This window comes from Eleginops maclovinus, chromosome 8 (genome assembly GCF_036324505.1).
Source record: "Eleginops maclovinus isolate JMC-PN-2008 ecotype Puerto Natales chromosome 8, JC_Emac_rtc_rv5, whole genome shotgun sequence".
NCBI lineage: Eukaryota > Metazoa > Chordata > Actinopteri > Perciformes > Eleginopidae > Eleginops > Eleginops maclovinus.
The window spans coordinates 9871381-9897197 of record NC_086356.1 but is presented as its reverse complement, the minus strand read 5'-3'; the positions used below and the strand labels follow the sequence as shown (position 1 = coordinate 9897197).

At 39.5% G+C, this 25817-nt stretch overlaps 2 protein-coding genes across 3 annotated transcripts in view; one reads left to right on the top strand and one right to left on the bottom strand.

The window, feature by feature from the left end:
* Positions 1-19239, bottom strand: part of jak2a (Janus kinase 2a) — a 23212-nt gene extending 3973 nt beyond the window's left edge. The window contains exons 1-20 of the mRNA XM_063888992.1: positions 18842-19239; positions 12572-12860; positions 9215-9338; positions 8978-9098; positions 8054-8199; positions 7171-7465; positions 6875-6994; positions 6059-6216; positions 5861-5972; positions 4899-5085; positions 4162-4286; positions 3405-3539; positions 3234-3321; positions 2639-2766; positions 2394-2532; positions 2035-2186; positions 1636-1786; positions 1411-1544; positions 775-964; positions 18-142 (exon numbers count right to left, since the gene is read on the bottom strand). Coding sequence (XP_063745062.1) covers positions 18-142; positions 775-964; positions 1411-1544; positions 1636-1786; positions 2035-2186; positions 2394-2532; positions 2639-2766; positions 3234-3321; positions 3405-3539; positions 4162-4286; positions 4899-5085; positions 5861-5972; positions 6059-6216; positions 6875-6994; positions 7171-7465; positions 8054-8199; positions 8978-9098; positions 9215-9338; positions 12572-12812 — 2871 coding nt within the window. The 5' untranslated portion in view covers positions 12813-12860; positions 18842-19239. The remainder of the gene's footprint in view (positions 1-17; positions 143-774; positions 965-1410; positions 1545-1635; positions 1787-2034; positions 2187-2393; positions 2533-2638; positions 2767-3233; positions 3322-3404; positions 3540-4161; positions 4287-4898; positions 5086-5860; positions 5973-6058; positions 6217-6874; positions 6995-7170; positions 7466-8053; positions 8200-8977; positions 9099-9214; positions 9339-12571; positions 12861-18841) is intronic.
* LOC134868103 (zinc finger and BTB domain-containing protein 26-like) lies at positions 12636-25817 on the top strand. 2 transcript variants are annotated; one of them, XM_063888993.1, is made up of 3 exons: positions 12636-12900; positions 21829-22143; positions 22325-25817. In XM_063888993.1, the coding sequence occupies exons 1-3, from the start codon at positions 12799-12801 to the stop codon at positions 23372-23374; spliced, it is 1467 nt and encodes a 488-aa protein (XP_063745063.1). In that variant the 5' UTR covers positions 12636-12798; the 3' UTR covers positions 23375-25817. The 2 variants fall into 2 exon arrangements, with proteins under 2 accessions (XP_063745063.1, XP_063745064.1); XM_063888994.1 differs by lacking the exon at positions 12636-12900 and adding an exon at positions 21334-21596.

The window sequence follows — 25817 nt, the reverse complement described above, 5'->3', positions numbered from 1 at the left end:
GCACTGCTTAACAATACCTTGCAGATCTGCGATGCGTAGTGCATCAGTTTGTTGAAATCAAAGCGGTCCTTGTGTTTGATGAGATAATCTCTCAGGCTGCCGTAGGGGAGGTACTCCATGATCAGTCGGAGGTTCCTCCGTCCTGCAGAAACAAAGTTAAGCGCGATACTTATGAGAGAATATATGACGTGTGAGCGGTGGAGTGAAGGCCTGTGAGGAAATCAAGATTTATGATCTTTAATGGGCTTGGTCACTACACCCTAGGCAGCAACAGTGGTAATTGCACATGAATGAATACATATAACATAATCTGTCGGGGAAGGGAAAAACACTTTAGTGCTCCTAGATCTCCTTAAAGAAAATGATTCACTTCAGTTAAATATGCCAACATGGAAAATATATACTTTCATGCAGAATAAATGCAAATAAAGATGTTTAAAGTAACAGTAGATGCTTAGTTGTGGAAGGAAATATCAAAGACTTAATTGCAGGGGCTAAATCGATAAAGTATATCATTTAATTTGATTAATGTTTGAATGTCTTTTTCAGAAGAAATTGTTTTATTATTATAGATTATCCTTTTTTTTTATCCAAAAATGTCCTCCTATCCCTTTATCCACCTAGGAAACGCAGATGTACAGCGGATATCGTGAGGATAAATATCAAGAATAAAGCAGAATAAATTTAGCATTTATTTTGATTCCTACCATATTTTAATTTTAAACAAAAACAGGTAAATAGATTTAAAACTGAGCAATGAAAGCGTGCTCGTACCTGCACTGTAGCACACCCCTTTGTATTTCACGATGTTCTCATGCTGGAGGGATTTGAGGATCTCGATCTCCCGCTCAAAGTCCCTGAGGTGCTCCGCTGTGCTGTGCTGCAGCTTCTTCACGGCCACCACCTCCCCTGTGCTGTCCTGCAGGGGGTCGTAGCGACACATCTCCACGCTCCCAAAGTTTCCCTGCAGTGCGGGGTCAGAGGTTGAGCAGATTTTAGGGGATATAAACAGCAGCTAGGGTTCTTGGTTTTAAGCGGGCATTACATTCGATTTTCTAATGTAGCCAAGTCTTATCCACTGGGATGCTATCAGTGAAAAACTTTTTATATGAATAACTGCTGAGCAACTTAGCTTGAAAAGCGGAAAACTATTGAGTCATGTGAGTTCTGGTTAATGTATATAATTAGTTTATCTGCATTTTTTAAACACCCACAGAAAGACACCAACTTCAACTACATTGTTTTAAAGGAAATGTGACACTTTGAGGGAGTTTTTCCAGTGTAATATTTCTGAATATAGACAACTATTTTGACGTAAAGCCACTGAAGAACCTAGGCAAAAGTGTTCATATGTTGTTATAACCTAAAATAAAATGACTAATAAAAATAAACGATGTGAGCGTTCCTCACTTTGCCCAGCTGCTTGAGGAAGATGAGGTGCCTCTCCTCAAACTGGGCGGGCTCCTGGCTCTCTGAGGCCCACGAGAAGCCGCAGCCTCGAGTCCTGTTGGGCACCATGTCGCTCTCCACCAGCAGCTCGTAGTCTGAATGAAAACAATGTGCAAAGAGGTTTTAGAAAACAAAACAAATCTAGAGAGATGAAGAGTGTTCTTATAGCACATCGACGTGATTTACCCGGTGTGAAGAGGCTGTTGAGATCTCTGATAATCGCTTTGAAGGAGGGTCGGTGCGAGGGCTCGTAGTCCATACAGCTGTTGATCAGATTGGCCAGCTCCGTCCATTTAGGAGCCGGCAGCTGGTGCTTGTCCTCATAGAACAAGTTCTTCTGCTGAGCGAAAATTCAAAAGTCAGAACCTGTATGTTTTTTACAATCTGGAAATGATAAAGCTACAAAGCTAGCAGACATGTAAAAAAAAACAATCAATTTGTTTTAAAATGGATATTTCAATAAGCTTGGTAGCTTAACTGCAAAATGTCACTGAGTCTATCTTTTTTTTTAGCCGGAAGCATTATCGTGATTCAGATCTTTTCCAGTAAGTCTAAACTCTGAATGCATCCTCCTGTTTTTGTGACCTTGGAGCAGTCCAGGGTGCTGAGTGGTTTGTCTCCTCCACTGCAGATCTCCCAGAGGGTGGTCCCGAAGCCCCACTTGTCTGTGGCTAAACTCAGGTTTTGGGGGTTTTCGATGCACTCCGGTGGCACCCATGGGATACGCTCCACCAGAACTGATGGGGAGACAAAGAAGCACAGAGAGAAGTAAATACGTGAATTGAAGGTAGAGGCTGATGGAAGTAGAGAGAAAAACCTGAGACAATCGCACCGAAGCAAAAGTATTTTTGTCTTGCATTATCCTCACATGACCTGTGCCCCCTCACAGGTGTGAGGTGCAAGTTTTCTCACATCAGGACAGTTCATGACTCCGTGTAGCTCACCTTCTTTGGGCAGCACGGTGATGCTGATGCCCGGGTCACTGAGTTTGATGAAGGGCAGGCTGCCCGTCATCCGATCCTCCTCTCGGATCAAAAGGACATTCTTTGCGCAAACATTTCCATGGAAGAGGTTCTTATCCTCCTGTATGAGCACGACAGGGACAACATAAATTACCTTTGTAAGGAAACTTGCTCAACCATTTTCATTTCCATATTGCTTGAAGGTATTCCTCTTTATTTTGTCTTACCAGGTAGTGCATAGCCCAGGAAAGCTGCTTGGCCACTTCCAGCTTCCAGGTGATGTTAACACAGCTTTTGTTCTTCTTCAGGTAGGTGTCCAGTGAACCAAATTTACCGTACTCCTGCACCATCATGTCTGACAGGGAGATGTGAGGGAGAGCATTTTATTTATTCTATTCTTTGAAAAAACTATAATAAAAACACCCATTTAGCTAGTTTAATATATTGGATTAATGCTGGTCAACAAAGACTGTTTTGTACTGTACGGTTTTTTTCACAGCTATATTGTTGAATTAGTTCTATTTTTTGTTGAGTCAGGTGTGGAAGATTAGTTTATTTTAATATATCTTACTGTAGCTGAATTATTTCGTTTTCAGAGTAAAACAGAGAGCAGGTCAGAAACTTCATTTCCTCACGTTTTTTTTGCTAGTATCACTAACATACATGGACCATAACAGCCTCCTTACCTTTGTACCCTTTGTTTAGAAATTGTCTAAATATCCCTCTTATTAAAGATCAGAACAGCATTTTTTTATATGCCACAGTTAAAGGAAATCCACATTGATTCTTTTCTGTCCAGTAGTGTGTGTTTTGTGGACTTACTCTCATTGCCACACACACACACGCCATAGTTGAGGAGTAAGTGCTTGTGGGAGAGCTGGCTCATCATACTGGCTGCTTCAAAGAAGGACTGTGGGGGAGAAACCGACAAAAGAGAACCTATTAACTCTCGCTCTTATCTTTCAGATCCACTCACTCAGTTACTCAGCTAACCTCGGAATAGTTGCGGTGAGCCTTGTCCAGGATCTTGATAACGACGTCTATCTGGTGAATCTCTCCGTAGTCTCCCGTCTCCTTCCTCACACCACAGAAAATCTTGGTGAAAGTTCCTTGGCCCAGACTCTCATTCTAAAACACAGAGATTTACCATTTTAAAAACCTACTTTGGAGATGGGATGCATTCTCACCATGTCTCTCTACCGATTATTACTGGAACCCTCTAAGCAGTAATACCAAGGAGCCTATTTGGCAAAGATCTTTCTGATATGCGATGCTCCAAATTAGAATTAAAAGCTTCTTCACTTGCAGCCAGCTAGACCGTTTCTGAACCCATGGCTTTGACTGCTTTAGATTCAACTAGATAGATTTAAAGTAAGCATCTCCAAAGCACTTAAATAAATGCAAATGTTCAAAACAGGAAGATAAAAAAACACCTAAAGACATAAACGACCAGTCATCGAGGCGAGAGTCACTCACACAGGGACGTCCACAGGGATTGCTATTAAAACTGAGTCACAGTCGGCGGATCAATTGAGGAAGTGTTTTTGTTAATTTTAGCGACCTCACTGACCCCACAGGAGTCCTTTTCAAAATTCTAACCACTCACTCATACTGACAACCCCCCCCTCCGCCCCCTTGAAACTGTTCAAATTGATATCTAACACAACACTAAGACTTTAAAGATGGGAGACTTATGAATGTTTGTTGTTCAGATGAGAAGAAAAGCTTAATGGAGAATGTGTTGTCTTACGATGACGAGGTCCTCTTTTCGGATCTTGTGGAAGACCATCTGGCTGATGTTGTGTCTGTGGAGGGTGGGAGACAGTGGAACATCCGCCCCTTGATTATTCCTGCACACCACCAGGTTGGACTTCTCTAAGGAAAGGTAAAGATGACCAAGGATTAGGTAACTCGCAGCAAATTCAAATTTTGACTTGATATCAGATTATGACTACAGGGGGATTACAATTTTAAAATGTGTGACATGTAATAGAGATAGCAATGGTTTAGCTAACAATCGTACAACTGACTCAGAAACTACACATCTGATATAAACAGTAACTTGAACATGGTGACTGCAGGGATTGAGGACGCTTCAGAAGGAAAACTTGATAAATAGTAACACGATAACAGTGTGGAATTGTGGCGCTAACACAATTGATGTAGGATGTTAAAAAGTGAGCATTCTTGTGACTTAAATCTCTTTCACAAGGTATTTGCACATGGTAGGGTTCAATATTAGCTCCATTTATAATTCGAACATTACTCTATTAATGGTTTTAAACAAACTCACACATAGGTTTGCATTTGATAGAGGCTAAAATGCATTTTATACATCAAATACATCTTGCTATTGCATATTTTTGCTACATTATAACTAACATAACAATACAATCCATGAAAATATGTCAAAATACAATGCATTGATAAATGTGCAGCTATTTATATTGTATTATTTTTCGTGTCTGCCTGTGAGTGAACCCCCACCTTTGAGGCTGGGCGAGCAGCACCTGCTCAGCTGGAACGTGTATCCATCGGTGCGCAGCGCCTCTTTCTGGTAGCAGTGCAGCAGTTCTTTGAGCGAGCCGAAGCTCCTCTTGGCTCCACTCAGATTGTACTCTCCTGTCTCCATCTTCACAATCTGACAGTGCTTATAGTCCACCAAAGTTTCAAACTGAAAATGAAAAATATAAATGATTCCATCTGAGCATTTGAGACATTGAAGGACACCTAATTGATTTGTCTAAGTATGTCTGGACGAGGATCAGATTAGTAGCGTGTTTAAATGATCAAATGGGCACCTGACTATTGTATTAAGACAGACTTTAAATTTAAAAAATCTGTAATTTTATTGTATCAAAAACCTCCCTCAGTCTTACCCAAAAAGTACTTTCATGATAAAAAAAAACCATTACCTTATTAAATGTATTTACTAATAGGAGGTCAAACTCGCTGCATCACGTGTATGAGGTTTATAAGAGAAGACCTACAGCATGACTTAGTCACAGTTTGGTAATGCATATAAACTGCATTGTCCAGTTTATGCGTAAATCAGACCTACTGCTCCCTCCAGTGGTACAAAACATGGGCAACATTTGGGCGCACTTTTATGAATACGGGGTTTTAGCAACAACTTTTTAACAAACACAGTTCGCTTTCAGCCTCAATTGAATGTAGTGATACCACAGTGCTTAATGAGTCTTTGACCACATCTTACTTAACGGTTATAATAAAAAAAGAAGGTATTATAGTTTAATGGCCCTAGTTGGGGTAAAAAATGGTATCATTCAATTGAAGAGATAATCCTGTCTGCTGTGATGCATGCGGTTATGGGCTGGAGAAGATTATCAATGAACATGCAGTGTGTTGAAAGAGCCTGTTTATTTTTAGAGCAACACATGAGAGATACAGTACTTCACATTATTGTGGACCCTTAGTCTACAGCTTACCCCCACCACGAATGACATGAAGTATTTGTCGTAGTCCCTGGGGCTGCAGCGGAGGAGGTACAGGCCTTGGTGGTTACCGGAGCGACGCAGCTTACCGATTGTAAACTCCAACCTGTGATCAGAGAGCTTGTGTGATTGGTGCTGTGGTTGTGGTTACATGGGTGACAAGCTATATCTATGCATGTGTGTGGTACTCACGACACAGGGCCATGGCAGTAGCTCTGAATGCACTCCAGAAGTCTCGGTGGAGCTACCTCTTTACACAGATAATGATGGGCATCTGCAACCAGCCTGTAATACCCATCCACTAATGACACGAAGGACAGAGCCTCTGGGAGTGAGCGAAACTCCAGCTCCTTGATGGTCAGACAGAGAAAGAGGGTATAGAGAGGGGAAGCAGAAGACAAACCTACATAATTGACTACCTATTTTTTTTTACTTTAAACCATGTTAACATCAATAGGTTATGCTCAATTTGTAGACAGGGGGCAAAATAGGGTGCCATGTGGCCCTCGCCAAGAATGAAAATAAAACTGATACATATTTTTTGTACTTGTAAGTTGCCAAGTGTATAAAAGCTTCTATAGAGACTGATCATTTGAATGTTTATCCATCATATAGGCCTATTGTTGATCATTGTGCCAAGCTAATTAAGTTAATCAGTCAATAAATACTTTATGGAGAATAAGGTTTCTAAACTGTCACCTGGTCCCCTGGCATAGCACGTTGAGTATCCCTGATATAGGTTTTTAATCCATGTATTTATGACTTTTAGTATTGCACAGTATTTTAAATAGTACACAATTGTTAGACGTTCATCTTTCCTGTAACTAACTTTGACAACATGAAGTTGCCATTTTAACCCGTTGCTGAGTAGAGCTATATCGCCCCACTTTGGTTCCCAGACAGTAGTGAAAATTAGACTACAGTGAAGTACAGTTAACACATTATTTATTGTAAAGTGATAATAGAGTAACGTAGGACAGAGCTTGAAGAGTTGAGAGTGTACTCTACCAGGATCTGGTTGTCCTGTCTGGTGAGAGTCACAATGCGACTCTCCATGGAGCCTTCCTTATTGGACTGTTTGATGCTGATGTCGATCACCTCTGAGAAGTCACAGTATTTCTGCAGCTCCTGGCAACACAAAAGGAATACAAAGTAGTGGTTAAAATGTATATTAGATAAAGGAAGAAGTGTGCTCACATGTGCACTTTCGTTGTTATTGTAACCAACTCCTGGAGCTCCTTCTATTGGTAAAATAAACAGCATCACACTGTGGTGCTGTGCTGTGGTGCAACCCCTCTCCTCACCTCTTGTGCCCCATCCTCCTCTTTCCCTTTCGACCACTGGATGCCTGTGTCGGCCATGACAACGATGGTAACCTCCCGTGCGGGGAGGTCTGTGACTTGGAAGCGTTCTGAGTATAGGCAGGGCAGCATGCCCTCCAGGTTCATCAGGTATTTGAGCTTGAGGTTACACACGGTGGCCTTGCAGTCAGTGAACTGCTGGATGAACTTCTTAAAGCGATAGCGGATCCTCTTCCGGGTCAAGATGTTGTACTCCTGGATGCGGCCTTGCATGCATTTCGGCAGGAATGATTTGTAGCTAAAAGCAGGAGAGGGAATCAGACAGGGTGGGTAAAGTGAGGATAGAGTTGACAAAAACAAAAAGCGGAGAGTATGATGAACAAAGTAAGCTAATGTAAAACAGTATATTACTGATGAATGACATGTGAAAGAGTCTGGATACAGTGCGTTCATATTTTAAAGATCAGATATTGTAGGCACTTTTTTTTTAATCTCATATGAAAAAGATAAGTAATTCAGCTGCATGAAGACATATAATGAAACTATATTGATGCTCACTGTGTCCTGATTGAAACTGCTTTTGTTATTCATGACCAGTACCACATGCACACCAGCACAGCAGAGACACATAAGACAGTGCAACATGTAATGAGACAAAAATTGTCTTGAATTTTGGTTTGCTGAACATTGATGTATGGGTTAAATGTGTTATTGTCTACATGACCGCTCTAGCAGCATGCTGATTATTTCAGGTGGCTCTCAAAATACACATCATTATTTTTTTTCTCAGAGACCATTTAACTCACCCCTGCTTTAGATTAAATAATGTACGAAAGCAGGAAAAGTCAAAATAACTACTTCCATTTAGTGAGTGAGTTTATCCTACCTGGTGTAATTGTAGATGTCAACGGGTGACTGACCACTCTCCTTGGCGAGCCTCATCATGTCCAGCACCGCCATGCCCAAGCACTCCTCCTGGGCCTCGTGGCTCACGGGAATAGGAACCAAGCCATTCAGGAAGTCACTTCGACACTGGAGGAGGAAAATCACAGTTTTTGTATGTCTCGTGTTGACGTATTTGTGCCATATTTGAATAAATTCCTTTAAGGTATGCCTAAGATATTGCAGTACTGCAACCCAAAAATGAAATACCTTCAACTGAATTCATATAAACACAAAAAGAATCTAAACAAATGGAATAGTCAAATGCATTCAATGTTAGATCTATCAACCAAATTAATAGTAATCAGTAATAAAGAAGAACATGTTTTTATGGCACACAAAATGTATGTTTCAATAAGAAAGTTCATTTTAAAAGGAAATCTTTTAGTCAATATTTAATCAACAAAGGCAGCTGTCAACAGAGATAAAAACAATACTGAACAATACTGCATAATGTCATGTTCACACAAGCATGCGGGAAGGGAAAAGCAGAAACTACATACATGTAAACACACACACACATACAAACAAACACAGAGTAAAGAGAAACCTGTTGTTACCCAATTGTGCTTGTTAAATACTCTTACTACCCCACTTCCTGTTTTCTAAACTTACACAATGATTTTCATGACACATGGCTGGGCAGTCAGAGAGAGAGAGGGAAGCAAGCCTATTTTATTCTCCCAACCCAACTGTTCTGCTTATATAATCTTCTAATAAGGAAAGAGAAAGCAAATAATGCATTCTGGGTTGTTTTTTTTATTCCGAAATACAAATACATATGTGAAATGGCAACAAACAAAGTACCGTAGACAAATGAAAATAGCGGTCTTTATAATGATGTGAGTTGCCAGCCATGACGACTGACCTGAAGAAATAGGTATGCCATGACACAATCATCCATCACAGGGCTCTCCATCCCCTTGGACACGCCAAAGCGGTGGGCATACAATGAATTGCTGCTGTTATACCAGCCAGGGAAATAGTATCTGGGAAGCAAAATGAGACCAGAAGGATCCAGTCACAAAATATATCTGACCGTAAACACACGAACAATCTGAAAAACATTCCAAAAATGAATACAAAATATGCTTAAAATATTTACCTGATTCTAAAGTGTAGGCTCTCACTGGCTGGATGGTCTAGTTTAAAGATGTGGTTCGGAGGGAACCATATCTTGTCACTTTCCCTCATCAGACCAAACAAGCTGCAGTACATTGGAGCGATCCCTGGCAAGAGAAAACAAATTATCAGTTTATTTCAGTATAACATAGGTCTGAAAATGTTATTACATAAGCGCAGTGGATAGCATCATACTGTAATAATCATTTTTATATTCAAGTTTGAGATAAAGGACGTTTTAGTGCACATAATGTAGACAAGAAGCAATTGTGACAGTGACATGCATACTTGAACAAAAGCTTGGTAGTGTATTTCATTGGAGATGACACATTGAAAATAACATTTTGATTTCCTGCGACCTTATTTAGCAGGAAGACGGTCCCAAACTCGTCAAGTCTCGCGCATAGCATAATTCTGCGACACTAATGACTGATGACTGATGACACCGGACGCGAGGTCAAGGGTTAAGCTGACAGCTCGGGAGTTTTGGGGTGTGACGGGGCTAGCATTAGCAAAAAACTGAGACAATGGAAATAAGATTGATACAGATAATACTGTAGTGTTGGAAGAAATTGAAATTTAACGGACTAAAATAAGAATATATCGAGCATTGAGTTAAAAGGAAGACAATTTCTAAGAGGAAAATAGGTCCTATTTAACCTAGCTACAAGGCTAAGCTAACGTAAACACCGGTGCGGGCGTCATGGCGATGTCAACGGTTAGCAGTTAGGCTGTGTTTGTGAACAATTAAATGTGGAAGTGAGGAAGAATTCACTCTCACACGCTAATGAATGGATTAATGGCAAAGGAAGGACCTCAGGAGGCAAACCACTTATATTTCTATCGGTAAGTACGAAGTAATGTAGCTGCTACAGGTGGTAGGCTAACCATATAGTGGGAAAATTACTCGGATCGTGTAGTAAAAGTAGAACTACAAGTAAAAGAACAAATGTTTTAGCATCAAAGTATACTGATAGTATCGAAAGTAAAATAACTCGTTGTGCAGATAAATGAGGCCTATTTGGGAATTATATCTATCATGTGTTTTTTTAATTTTTTGGGTTTGTCTTTTGCTTTTCGTTGGAAAATGTTAGTTTTGCGTGGTTGCCCCAATCTTAAGTGATTTCTTTTGTGTTACGCCCTATCTGAATACTGATTGACTATCATCAGTCTGTGTTTTCTTCTTAAGTAGTTGTAATTGCATGTTTTTCACATTTCAAGCCATTTTATTGTTTTACTATCTCGCCTGAATGCCCTCACGTTGTACACTGCCAGGCCACTCTTTCACAATTTGAGCCAGATGGATCCTGGCATTGTCATCCTGGAACATATCCGTGCCATCAGGGAAGGAAAAATCCATTGACAGAATAACCTGGTCATTCAGTATATTCGGGTAGTCAGCTGACCTCATTCTTTGGGCACATAACGTTGCTGAACCTAGACCAGACCAACTGCAGCAACCCCAGATCATAGCACTGCCCCCACGGCTTGTGATCTTTTTGTTTGGCAGTGTATTTGACCTAGCAGTGAGATGTTTTGTCAGTGGGGTTAAGTGGGTCATTGGCAAACAGAAACATTTTTATCATACAGCAGGAAGCCCTCACAAGAGTGAAGCAATGGGTTGAGGGTGCGTTCAAGGAAATAAGCTCAACCGCAACAGGGGAAGTAAAGTTAAACGAAGGTTGATCTTTAAGCGGTGCTATCTTATAAGAAATAACATGCAGATTTAAGTCACTATATTCACACTATAACATTCGTTGCATAAGTTATATTGCCTATCAACATACTTCACACCATTTTATTCAGTGGTTGAACAAAAAAGATGTGACAGATAGAGGAAACGTAGAAATAAATTCTGAGAAACAGACAAACAAAAACACAAAGGAAGTTGGAAAGAAGGAAGAAAAGCAAGGCCATATAGTAAAAGTAGAAGATAAAGAGAAGACAGAGAGAAGTGTTTTTCTTATCGGCTACAGGGGGAATGGAGCCAGAGTGTGGCAGAGAGAGATAGAGCTGATGCAGAGAGAAAACAAGACAACAGTCGAAAACTTCCTCATTTGTGTTTGCTAGAAAGAGAAAAGCCAGTAGTTCTGTCTCCAGTAAACACTGGATGGGCTCTGATAGCAGGACCCCCTGCCCCTATTTCTTTAAGAAAAAGAACTGGATGAATTTGAATCTTTGAAGAAACCATGGAATATGCTCCTGAACTTCGGTCTTGCAGTCCCTTGGATTATTTAATTTCTCGTTATCTGGACACAGATTAGTAAGAAAGAGAATTATATCTGCACTGCTACCAGATGGCTACTGGATGTTTGGCTCCAAAATATTTTTCTCAGAGCACTGAAGTTAACCCGATATAGTTTTACAGACAAATCAAAGATAAGAACAGCGTAACATGTCCTTACAAGGCTAACAGACGCAATGCTTCTTGGCATAAACTTTTCAACTAAAAAACAACAACATTCTTCTTAAAAAAATATGATGCCATGGTGTAGGAAATTGCTGTGGGTGTGTGATTCATGACTGATAGCTGTTTAAGCCTGTCACAGTAAACAACAGATTGTCGAGCGTCACATTGCTTTTTTTTTTTTTTTACATTTACCTATAATCACTCCATTTCCGATTCACGTGAATAGAAGGGAATCGGAAAGCATGCTTTTCGTGTAAATATAATATGTCACTTGTTACACCTATGGTCCGGTTTATGAACTATACAAACAAATGAATCGCTGCGATCCAGCATTTCTTAAGCTGTTGCATTCATTATTTATGTTTAAATTGAACTTAAGTCATGTTTTAATAGAACACACAAATCCTGAGTGTGCTAGGAACCTGCTGTCCATTTGCAACGTTTGTGTATTATTACATTTAAATGAATAAAAGTGTGATATTTGAGACTTTCTAATAAAGTAATGTTTATCAAGCCTACCTGATTTGACGCAAGAGTGGTTACACACGAGGTGAACAAACAAAATCAAAAGCAGAACCTTACAAGGTTGCACAAACAACCAACAAATTGGCAACAAAAACAAGGAAGTAATCTAAAAGTGAAGCGTTTAAAGTTTTTATAACAGCACTCACAGTTTATGAATTCTTTACTTAATTATACTAAAACGCCCTATGAATAATTACATATGTTTTTTCACCACTATTTCTATATTATTAAGCTTTTTTCCACTGGTTTCTGATATATTTAATGTAGGATTTTTAATTTTGCATGAATTATAGCCCATATTAAACTTATTAACAAAAATGCTTAACAAATAAAGTTACCATAAACAAACTGTATATTGTGTGTGTGTGTGGGCAAACATTAGATCTGAATCCTTTTGTGACTCACCACAAGCTTTCGCTGCACTGATGCACAGTTCCTCGGCCACGTACTCGCCAGGTGGAAACGTGAGAGCGCTTTCTGAACCCTTTCCTGAACCGCCCCCTCCTCCATTCTTCTCCGAGTAGTAAAGGTGCACAGTGAGGCAGGTGGCGTCCGTGTCCGGCTTGGGGTTGAGTCCAGAGGCTGGGTCGATTTCAGGGAAGTGGCCATTGAGATGTGCTGTGGGACCAGAGATGGGTGGATCCATGTCTGTCAGCAGGATACAGGCCTTGTGCTGTATAAAACAAACATCCACCTGTCAGGGGACAAAGGGACAAGACAGAGAAAAAGCACAGGTAGGTTAAATCATGTCTGGCAAAGTAGTTTAGGGGGTAATCTAGGGGTACTTTACTTTAACTTTGCCATCCACATCTGTAGCTGATGAGAGCTATTACTGTATGATCAATAAAGAGTGTTAAAGAATATGTATTATTTCATTCAGAGGGCTTAAAAAATGTCTAACAACAGAATAATATCCGAGTAGATGATATATCTCTGTGTCAAACCTGCTACTGTACTTTGTACCATTCAGAATGAGATTATAATGACTAATGTAAACACCTCAGCCCCCCTTAAATGACTCAATTGTACTATCAATGTCACTCCTTTGTAAAAGGTACGGTTAAAAATGTCATTGTCAAATCACAATATGAAACGATGGTTCTTCATCTATCACTTTGTAATATTGGTCTTCTTGTGTATGCTCATTACTGAATCAAAGCTCTCTTAAATCAATTATATTGAGTGGAATGAAAAAAAAACAAAATGCAGTGGATATGTTGACATAAAGATTATACTGCCTCACAAGGCAAGTCCTAAAATGCACCTCTAAGTCCAAGGGATAAAGAGGTCTTCCCAAAAAACATGCAGCTTGGTATTTGAGGCTCAAATGAAGATTGTAGGCCACACTGGAAGAAAGGCTCTCCTATGAGTTAGTTGCAGTGGAGTTAGTAAATGAAGTAATAAACAATGCGTGTAGTCAGCACTAAGTGTGTATATTGGCTGTGGCAGTTTTACTTGCAGAGGTTGTTCGGAAGAATTAACTACTTTATAATTAACAGCCTATTTATTCCTGGTCTGTTCACTGTACTTTTTAACTTAACCTTTAAATAAGACAGCTACATTTTCTATACCACAGCCATTTTGAACAGCGGCTGATTCAGATGTCTGAGAGGTTATTATGTCCCTCTATTTGCCATAAATGCAAACAAGATGGCAGTTCTAACCTGTTAGGTTATGCATTCTCAACAATGTATCTGAAAATGTACTCAATTACACATTTTTGCACATGGAAAAAAACGTTTGATGCGTTTTCTATTTGCAAATGCATTTATGTGTTCCGTAAGAAACAGCACAGAAGCTGGTGCAAAATAAAAGTACGTGGAGAATTCACCGAGGTATTGTTTTGGTTCCGATGCCATCAGCAGGTGAGGAGGCAGAACATTATTTATGCAAAGCATTTTTTAATACAGGACAAACACAGCTCTCTCAGTTTCTGTCAGTGTGTTTACACACCCTAAACGTTTATCATGTTGCAGACAGGCAGAGAATTCTTTCCAGTTCCTTGCTGCGTCTTATCTTGACCTCGGTGCTTGTTGAAGTCAGAGCTATCAGCGCCAGACACATTTAGCCCCTAATAGTCGCTGCTGCCATGACTTAAATTGACCTCTGGACATTTGATAGAAACAAATCATCTGCTGGGATTTTAAAGTTTGGATGAAAATGATGGCCTACTTAAGCAGTTTGAAACTGATGATAACACTTTTGAACATGAGCCATTGTCTGAGCCCAAAAATCCTCCCTAAGCACCGATATGAGGAATTGATAATCACAGAGACGGGCGATTCCAGAGAAAATAGATAACTAGGGAGCAGTTCTCAAAGGGAACCAATTCTGGGTTTGCAAACAAAAGCCAAGCCTTTGTGCTGGCTGGTCCTTGCACAACTAACAATTCCACAAATCTGAAAACTGTTAACACAACAAAGTTTTTTTAACTACCAGAATGCTTGAATACTCTTATTTCATGAAGCAATCTGACTTTGTTTCATGTAGCTTCACTCAGGCAAACAGCTGAGCTTTGGAACCAGCCAAAGCTCTCTAGGAAATGGGGGAAACCCTGTCATACATTCGCCCGAAAAGAGTTGAAGTCTGAGCAGTTTTTGTGAAATGTGTACTCGCAGCAGCGCCAATATACAGACAACAGAGGACTTTCCCGATGATGGCTTCTGTCCTTCCATGAGCCCCTCCTTTGCTAAAGGGTGGGAGGGGGCCAAGTAGAACTTGTTTGACTGTGGCAGTAGTCGAATGTTAAATGCCAAAACAGTTTTTGGGGACTATGGATGGCAGGTAGTGTTTTTTGCATTGTGAAACACCGCCAGTCATAGCCTGGAAAGGTTTTTGTTTATTAACCTTGTGCAAATCTAGTTGGTCAACCTTGTATATCAACTCAAGTCATACTTTGTCAGGTTTTGACAAGTAACCCGCCTACCACGGGGCCTTCAATTTGTACCGGATGCTGCGCAGCGCAACATTCCATCTACCGCCGGCTGCTGCGTAGCGCAGCTTTGAAGCTCCTGCCGGCTGCAGCGTAGCGCAACATTGTTGATTTGTTGTCATTTTCATGAGGCATGCAGCATATAATGCCCTGTCATTGGTTCAAATACACATGATGTGGGTCTTGTTGGGTTTTTTAAACCACGTGACCAACCAAATGTCGTGTGGTTGGCCGACAATCACGTCAATCAATCAGACATTCACGTGCGGTTTTTTCAAACTTTTTTAAAGGCAGAAATGGCTACGATCGACAAATACTTTGACAGCGACGGCAGCGATTTGGAATTGGGAGAGAATGAGGAGTTTGAGAGGGAGGTGGAAGTAGAAGTTTTTGTACCTGATGATCCTTTGGTAGAGGACTTTCCCACCCCTTTTTTAAAAATTTTTATAACAATGTGTTGGTATGTTATTCCTAAGGGAGCATGTTTTAGTACAACCTGTGAGTCTTACCTTTTAAATGCAATTTATTTCATGTTTCTATGTGCTACAGAAGCTTAGATATTAAGGTTTTCATAGACGTTGCCAATTCTTAGTATTTTTTCAGAAAACCCTCAGGAGATAAGGACATTTATATCTACTATACCTAGGGTTTTAGAGCCGTTTTTTGCAGGCGTTTTAGGAGTAAATGGGTTAGAAGGGACAGGAGAGGGAATGGCACTGGAAGTGTTGTGATTAGTTAAACACTAAATTCAATTTCAAGCATCAGCTGGGATCACAAATAAATCCAAAATCATGGACAAAAACAAATATATTCATTTCTCTGCCAGACCAATAACTTCACATTCAGTAATAGTGAAATATTTTGAATGTTTTATTGTATATAACTTGAAGTTTGAAACCAATGATCAGATGGATACTTTATAATGTGCATCGACAGGTGTGCACGATAGAACAGCAACGCATCAGACCGAGTTTACTAAACACTTTGTATGTGCATATGGTTTGCAGATAATACTGTACAGCAGATCTACTGACAGTGTAAAGTTGTTTCACAATCCGTTTTACACTCAAAGAAAATGTCCTGGGGGGGGGGGGTTTCACTGTTTCAAATAATCTTGACCTCTTGTGATCTCACTTTTCTTTTTACAAGAATTGGATCACATGCTGAAACCTGCAATTGACCAGACGAGGATAATGGCTGGAAAAGTTTGCCATAACACATTGGCATGCAATCTTCACTGCAAACAGAACCAACAGTTACTGCTCACTCACTTCCCACATTGATGCAACACTCTATTTGTTCCAGTGGGTTTACACTTCCTCAAAAGTGTCTTCAAAACAAACCTGACCATGACTTTACTCTGAAATTTTGTTTTGAAATATACACAATGAATTGCATTTACTTTTGGTTTTACTTCCTACTCCAGAATGTTAAAGTTTTGAAATGCACTATATATCATTGTTCTTCAATGCAGAAAAAACAACACTCTCTTACAGTTTACTTTTTCTGACGATAAAAAAGTGTCATCGTAAGTAATGCTGGCAGCTTTGACTGACAAACTCCACAGAAGGAAGCAGAGTTTAGGTGACCCCCTCTATTTTTCAGTTATGCAAACGTCAACAGAGCCCTAACCCTATCTCTATAGACAAATTAGTATGATATTTCCTAATATCAAAGCCAAAATACAGAGGTTTTACTGGAGGGAAATAATTGAGTGTGTTGTTCATCATCAACAAAATATACAGAACATACCACAGATTAATGTCATGTAAGTAAGGTGGTGAACACATAGGCATTTCCTTCTCTGTAGCACGGTGCTGGGCCCATGTGACTGAGTGTTTGCTGCCGCTTGCTATGTTGACACAGTTCTTCAAAATAAACTGTGTTATGGATACTGCAATGTAAAGTACCTCCAACTGGTTAAAACAAAACCTGAATCACTGCAAAAGTAATGCAGATGGCCAACGTTTCTAACCGTCAAATGTTTTTGAACGTCATGCTGTAGAAAGTCAGTTTAGCTTCCTAAAGCAGCAGAATCAATACCTGAATGAATCGAGGTTCTGGGAAACACGGGGCAAATTCACTTTAGGTTTCACCCAAAACCACGCCTCAGAGTAGGATGTTCTCATTCATTAAGGTTCACATCTAACTTTCAAGTGTTTTTAGATCCAGTGATCCAATTTGTAAAAATTAGCAGCTGTAAATGTGTCATTGCTACGTGATCCATTTTAACTCCCCAGTTTGTTTTTTCTCCATTACAGAAGCTGAAAGTGCAGGTCATGGTGTGTGACCTGAATTAAACACGCAACAAAATAATGTACTTTCCCCTTTCCCTACTTTCTACATGTGTGTTACTGATTGCCTTCTTCCAGTAATGACCTGAACAAAATTACTTAATCGAGTTGCATGCTTTGTCAAGTAGTCTGATGAGTCAACACTTCAATAAAAAACATGTATTTGCTTTTCCGAACCAAAAGAAACCCCCCCAAAAAAAACATTTACCCAACAGAACACTATTACAGCATGTCTAACCTCAAATAGATACACTACTCAGTATAGTCTTGCTGTGATTAATGCTGAGTTAAAACTGTACCTGCTCCCTCGGCCCCCCTTAACATGGCATCAGTCAATTTACATATCCATATTGGTACTACTGGTCGTGGATGACTTAAGCATTGCAAAAGCTTTTCTTTCCTTAAAAATGTTACAGAAAACTGAACCAACATTATGAATCTTCTACTGGAAATGACTTGACTTCTCTGAAGGGAATTCAGTAGTCTGGCTTATAAAATGAATCATCTCAAAAAGGCATATAAATCATGTGGCACCACCATCAATATAATATATTTACACTTACTCACTAAAACCAAGCACCTTACTCACTAAAACCAAACTCTATCTTTAGGTGGTGATTCAACTTTAATGGGAATTCTGAGCAGGAGTAGTTTTTTGTTGCTGTTTAATAACATTGCTTTATAAGCAGGGAATATTTTGTCTACACTCACTGACACAAATGAGATTATTACAGTACAATGCAATACAACTACACAGTAGTATACAGCAGAATGTATGCAAATACGTAACTAGATATTGGAGTACACAAATCCCACAAAGATGTGTTTAAATTGTTAGGCAATATCTCTGTTATGTAGTTTGTCCTTTAGAATGAATTGTTGATTCTTTGGTTACCAAATTTAATTAATGTTTTTCAAAAAAATGTGCTTATGGTAGGCATTGTTTAGTCAGAAGTCAGAAACATGTATTTGCTTTTTCAAACCTAAAAAACCCCAGAAAAACATTTACCAAACAGTACACTATTTACAGCATCTCTGTCCTTAAATAGGTACACTAGAACATGAAAATCACTTCTTTTTGTTGGCATCCAACGCAAATATTTAAGCAAAATACAATATTGGCACAAAATATCATCCCACACTTGCATAAACACACTCCTATAAACACACTCCCATAAACCCACCCACACGCACACAACACAGCTGTTCAACACATTGTATCAGTGTGAAAAAAATCCTGCTCCAGTGTAAAACATTAAGCCAGACACATTACATGGAGTTACAACTCCTGACATGGCGTTACATAAACGTGACTGTAAACTTTTAGTAACACTGTTAGGTCAACGCTTTACCCACAATTCAAGGTTCTATTTACATAGGCACCCAAAACAGACCTCAAAGTGAGTTGGAAGTGAGCTGTTGAATCATAAAGACAGACAGAAAACTTACTCGCTGTTGTCGTCTGGTGAATTGTTGTGGCAGCTGTAGTTTAACACTGCTGTCTCTCAGGCCCGGGAGTAGCGGGCTGTAGGACGGGTTCTCTCCGCGTAGCTAAGCGGCGGTCCTAGCGGCCTACTTTAGCTTTCGACAAAAAAAAGTGACAATGCTTCGTTATTTGGCATGTTAACTGTCATTCCGTCGGTCTTCACATATTCTCCTATACTGTCCTAATTTCACGATACCGAGTCACTTCGAAACCCGCGCCGAACTAACTGCTGTGTGTCCCAGATGAAGCTAATGGGTTTAGGTGAATAACACAACCTACAGACGGTACTACCCGAGTAGAGGGACTCAGCCTGCCTGTCTCCTCGTATGAGTCGACAGTAGTAGCCAACAGTCACTGTGAAAGGATGGTGCTGCGGGTGGTGAGGGCGGAGCAGCGTGCTTTATGTTTCAGATCCACACACTGACTCGGGTTTTCCGCGTTTCACATGGAGGCTTTTTAAAATACTACAAACCCCTTTAGTTGATTCCTGAATTGAATAGTCATAAGTGAAAGCTAGTGGTGCAATGTAACATTTCCTCAAAAAGCCTACTGTGCTTGGGAACAGTTGAAAGTCAGTTTTACGCTACTTCAGTAGTTCTTTTTTATTCTTTACTATGGCTACCTCTTAAATTGGTGTACTTTTCAAACTTTCTTTCACACGGTATGTTTAACACGGAAACACATTGAGGTGACCTCATTTACAATATAGCCAGTTCAAGTCACCGACAAAAAGTAAGAAAACGTGTTCCAAGTCAAATTAGGAAATAATAAAACCTTAGGAATAGATAAAGCTATTCGATATGTTACATACACAATATGATATTCATATAAATGTATTCTTTTAGCAACAACATTAAAAGGCAAAATATATCACAAGACCCATTCTGAAACAATTAAAGATGGTAGTTAGGTAATAAGTAGATCCCTATAATTAGGCAAATGTAAAACAAGACAAAAATGGAATATATGTCTTGACAGGTTATTGCAAGTGAAGTTAAACTTCTTTCTAGATACTTTTCAAACTAAGTAAGAAGTAGTTTGAATTCAAACTTGCAATCTAATGCAGCACAAGCCACTGCAAAACCAATAAACCTATTGCAGAGCTGGTGCAGTGAGTTTTATGTGTTGATGTTGTGATGCTCACAACGTACACAACATCAACGCAACGCAATTGCTTGCACCCACTTGCAGAGACATAGGTGTGGTTATGAACTGGCAGTCATTTAACTTCATCACATGAATCATCTTTCCTCAGTGTGTCATTTTTTTCTCTGCATTTCTGCAAGTAATTTTCATACATTTACTCATGTTTATTTTCTAATCTATGAATAGCTAAACGTATCTTATTGTTGTAATATTTCTGATTATTCACCTTTCGGCATGATAACTGTAATACTATATATTTTTTTGTTCAATGTCATCAATTTGCTCTTCACTTGTGAAAACATTTCAAAGTTCAAAATCCATATTAGAAATAATGACCAGAGTCAAAGCAGTATGGACTCCTAGTTGTTAGCTCTTTCGAGCACCCACTCATTGTTCTCATATGATCTCTCTTTTGTATTGGCTCAATAGCTACATTGTGTTGTTTGTGTGAGATATACATTTAGAGTTTGGCCTCAATCATGGAACACAGAATTATGAGCGCTTATTAGAGAATACAGTCACTTGCAACATCTGTTTCTTATCAGCAGCTTCCTGTCGAACACCAAGTCTTATCTCTACTGTATCAGCTTTGCAACTTACTGTGCAATTTATTATATTATTAAAGCAGGCAAGTACATTTCACAATTCACCATGCGTATCTTCAAGCCATTCTTCACTTTAAACACAGCATTAAATTAATCTTTCAAAAAGGCCTCAAAGCTATCAATAAAATGACTGGACATGAGAATGGCTGCAGAATACAATGGTCATCTGTTCAGTGGAAGTCAGGTGACATCCGAAAAGGAAAAGATAGTAAAAGAGACATAATCGTCAAATACGACATTGTTTTCATTTCTTTTAAGTTACTAAAAACATCCAAAGCCTGAGGGGGTTCTGTCAATTCCTTTCATCAGTGGATCATCTTTTATCTTTGAGACAACAAAAGTAACTTTCAAATTTTATGAAGAGGCACTTCATTTCCAGTAATTTTAAAAGAAGGAAAGTTTTAATAAAGGTTAATTCCATCTTCTTATCAGCTCCATAGCAGTTATTTTATAAATAACTATATTTTTTTTATAGAACATGCTTACTGTATATTATGTTATAAAGTAAAAGTACAGTATGCAAATAAAATATATGTACCAGACCAATAAAGACAAATGGTTTATTCAGTTTGCTCTATTGCATTCCAAACAAAGTAGAAGAAAAGCCCTTTCATTGGGAAAACCTCTCGCTGCATTTGTATAAACCCTGGTGAAGTAAAGGCACTGAATGGGTTAATTATTTCACAAGCTCCTGCGCAACAAACACACTGCTGTCTAAATTTAAGATCCTCAGCAGAAAGCCGGACGAAGTCAGGATGATTGTTGTTTCGCTCCCGAAAGATACATCTCATCCTTCTAAATGTGTTGCCTATTAACTTTTTTTCTAGTCAATAACTGTTTTTAAACTGTCAGACATCGGGGGAAAAGGGACTCAGTGTTCCCTCCAGTGATTGTGGGTATAATCAGTTGGATCCATCATCGCCGGAGGAACCTGCAGTAAAAGATAGCCCTGGATCATCATATCCATGTGGGTTCTGTCTTTCTGGTATTTTCCTGACTGTAGAAGATTTTGGCTAATTGCACACCAAAAATATCCTAAGATGATGATGATGATGATGATGATGATGATGATGATAGGATGTGGTGATTGTGATCTAGCAGTAGTTTCACCAGGAGGGCCAACACTTTTATGAGTTACATTTAAAAAAGGTTTCACACTCACCAGCAATAACAACGCTTCTTTTATTAAATTCACATAGATCGTCATGTCAAGCTCCACTGACACCCTACGGTTTTGCTTCCCCACGCACGGTGACTCGATCCTCAGCAAAATTAACTCTCTAAGAGAGGAACAACGCTTCTGTGATATCACACTCCTCCTCGGCCATCCACAAGGCGCCACTGTCCAGCCTCTCCCCTTCCACGGTCACAGAGCTGTGCTGGCTGCCTCCTCAGACTTCTTACGTGACCAATTCCTGCTCCAAGAAGGCCTGGCAGAGCTAAGTTTGGGTGTGGTGTCCAGTGTGGAGGTTGGCAAGAGGCTTCTGCTGTCCTGCTACACCGGGTTATTAGAGGTGCAATTTAATCTACTGAACTACACATTAAATACAGTGTGCCAAAACAGAAGTAAGAAACAAACATTTTGTTACAACAGGGTGGGTGTGATTGTTTGTGATATGAAAGTATGAGATGAAGATATTTTCTTCATTTTATTTAACAGTTTCTGTGGTTTCTATCAATTCTCTCTTATTTTAGGTCCCTGTGAGAGAGCTGGTGAGCTACCTAACTGCTGCCAGTGCGCTCCAGATGAGCCAGGTGGTGGAGAAGTGCGCTCAGGCCATCTCCCAGTACCTCAGTCCCACACTTGCTTTCTTGGAACTCGAGAGACGCACAGAGGAGAAAGAAATCCTGCTGCCAGACAGTGATTTGCCAAATAACAGCTTTAAAAAAAATCATGATGAAAGAGATGCTGCAGAGGAAGGATGGGTCCCTGTAAATCTGTCAAATCCTCAGTTCAGCCAAGAAGTCGAGGGCAGACCGATGGAGGTCGGAGAGCAAAGGGTGGTTCGAGCCAAAATAGATTCATCTGAAAATGAAACATGCTGTATTAATACCCTGGAGTCGGAGAAAGGCGGATACATCCCTGTTTACTCAAACAAGCCCTCCTATCAAGACCACCAGGTTACAAGTCCTACAATGATTCAAAGTAATATATCATCCACGTCTGGAGGAAGTTATATTAAAAAAGAAGAATTGGTTGAAACTTCCCAAAACCAAGATGAAGCAGAGGGAGAGAAAAGAGAAGAGGAGGAAATGCTTTTGATGGCAGCTCAACTGCAAGTTTGTGGAGAGCTGAGGGACTCTGGAGCACATCTGCCAAAGAGTCAAGGTCCTGAAGACGAGCTAACAGAAGATTCAGACGGCATTCTGATCCAGAGGCCGTACCTGTGCAGGAGGTGTGACAGAGTCTTCCAGCACCCGGAGAGCTACGTGGTCCACCTGAAGGAGCATAAACAGTACTGGTGTTTGGTGTGTGGGAAAGGCTTCTCCCAGAGGAGTAATCTGACCCGCCACACACACGTTCACACTGGGTTCAAGCCGTTTCGATGCCCCCTGTGTCACGAGACATTTTCCCAGAGGGCCACGCTGCAAGACCACCTCAATCTGCACACAGGGGATAAACCCCACAAGTGTAGATACTGTGCTGTGCACTTTGCTCAGAAGCTAGGCCTCAGGCGCCACCTGAAGGACATCCATGGTAAGAGTAGCCTGCAAAACATGCTTGAGGAGGCTGTGGGCTGTTGAAAAAGAAACAGTTTTAGCACAAATGTTTGTCTTTATAGTGGTTTGATTCCATATAAAGAAAATATTTACAACTACAAAAGGCATGATTTTGCTTTAAATATAAGTTTTAGTACAAATGATCTCGCTCTGCTCCACCAGTGTGTTCAATCCCACTGACTGCGATGTAACATTTGGTCTTTTCAAGATTGGTTATTAGGAAATTTGATTGTAGTTATGTTCTTTAAAGTACAAGTTTGACGCTTCTTAATTTTGTAACAAATTAAATGAATCATTATTATCATCAGGCTGATGAAAAGAAGCGAGGGTCCTTATGTGCCCTCTACAGCGATTCTAATCTCTGCCGGTACAAAATATTAAATGAAGTACTTCAGCATGTAATCTACAAATTTCATTATGCTTAATCATCTGCTATGTATAATAAGCAATGCAATCTCATTCACGGTTCGATTTTTCCATTGCCTTCATAGTGCTCCTCTGTTGCATCTACAAAAAACGATTATGCATTACCAAGAAGATAAGCATGAATTAACTATGTAAGCAATAGGAGAGATAATATTATGACTGAAAATGTAATTACACATTGAACACTTGTGCATGTAAAGTCTGGAGACAATGGTTCACTTAATGAAATAAATTAAAAACATTTAAACCTTTGAAAGACTGTTACTCAGTCAGTTTGCTGACAGGATAAACACTGTATGCAGCCTGTTTCAAATTGAGGCTATAGGTTTCACAGACAGCCAATGGTTCTCCATTTGACCCGACTGAAATTAATCACAGATCGCTGAGCATTACATTTTAAGCGAGTGGTTTCTCCCGCATGGCAGAGAGGGTTTCCTGTCTCGCTCCATAGTTTCCCTTCGCAGCTACCTCTTTCTCCATCGGCCCAGATATGCACCATCTCAGTGAATGGAACAGTAGTTGTTTCCTTTCCTCAGGGCATCTGAGGCGCCGCTGGCTTGATGTGTAAGTATGTGCGTAGACAAATGATTAACACATGGTGTATTCAATGCAGAAAGTAATGTGACTTTTTGTGTGTGTGATTAAGCAAGAGAAAATACAGAAATAAAGACCAAATTTACCAAAGCATGTGTTTCCCCTAGCATTAAAATATAGCTTCCTCCAGTTTGCACAAAATACAGTAATGTTTTGAGCAAACTACAGTCATCCAACTTTCTCAAATGTAGACATTTACCATTTTTTATGTGAGTCAATGTCATCAAAGTTGAATCAACCAGACAAAGTACTTAATCTGACATGGTCCATGCACACACAGTCACTGTGGAATTTGGAGCACCTCCATTATGAATGAGTGAGAGAGGTATAAAATAGCAGTGATAGATACAGAGACAGCGAGGAAAAGAACGATTAAAGGTGTAAGGATATTGAAAAGAACCATTTTGTTTCATCTTAAAATTAAAACGATTAAGTATATACTGTATGCATGTCTATTTACCCTGACATTTTTAAAGCTTACAACATTTCAGCAACACTTTTTTTTACTTTTCAGAAGCTGAATAGCACACATAATCCTTATTAATAGTGAGATAGTTAACCATCTAAGATATTAAATCTAAAATCTTGTACTACAGAAGCAAACCATTTGGCATATATTTGGTCATAATCATATAGATATAAATATTGCACTGCTTTCTAACTACATTACAATATCTTCTTGGGGCCCCTTTGATGGGCATTTCATTCAACTGCAGTCAAGTTTTCACTAAAAATCACAAATGTCAAACTGCTGGAGGCAATAACAGAAAGATAGGGCAAATTATTTTGAGAGCTTGAATATCTGCCAAAACGTTCATGATAATCCATCCAAACGATTTTTCAGTCCGAACCAGATGGACAAGACGGTTATTAACAATATGTCATTATGTGGTTAAATATAAGCCAATAGTAGAGCTATATGGGTTGTAAGAGTGTAACACATCCAGATCAGAGCTGCTATAGTAGTCGGTGTGTTCACAGCTATTATATTACGTGTATAATGGAAATGACAGGGTGTAATCATTGACTAATAAGGTTTTGTTTACTTTGCTGAAAAATAACCTCATCACTCACTAAATGCATGTGGTTAGGGGGGAATTTGGAAAACACTGTCAAAATCAAGGCTTATTTTCAATGAACACTTCAATGTTACTGCTTGCAGCTGTCCACTTGTCCCAATAGTTATTTCCGTTTGTCATCTGACACACTGACAAAAAGACAGCAATTGTTCTAATTCTGTATTGAACAGTGTCTCTATTGTATTATAACCAGGCCCCTCAAAGCTTCTGTACTGTATAACTTTAAATATTGTATAATTAAACACAAGGTTTTAAACATTCATGTGTGCTGCAGGATTATATAAAAGTATTCTGTCCTCCTGATCTAACTCTTAATTGCACTGATGGCTCACTTTGTTTACCCCTCAGTGCAAACAGCTCACTGAAGG

Excerpts from the sequence above, each read along its gene's own strand:
- LOC134868103 (XM_063888993.1), top strand. The coding sequence starts at position 12,799 with ATGGGTGGATCCATGTCTGTCAGCAGGATACAGGCCTTGTGCTGTATA. Across the intron at positions 12,901-21,828 it reads AAGACAGAGAAAAAGCACAG|ATCGTCATGTCAAGCTCCAC; the intron begins GTAGGTTAAATC and ends AAATTCACATAG. Across the intron at positions 22,144-22,324 it reads GCTACACCGGGTTATTAGAG|GTCCCTGTGAGAGAGCTGGT; the intron begins GTGCAATTTAAT and ends CTCTTATTTTAG.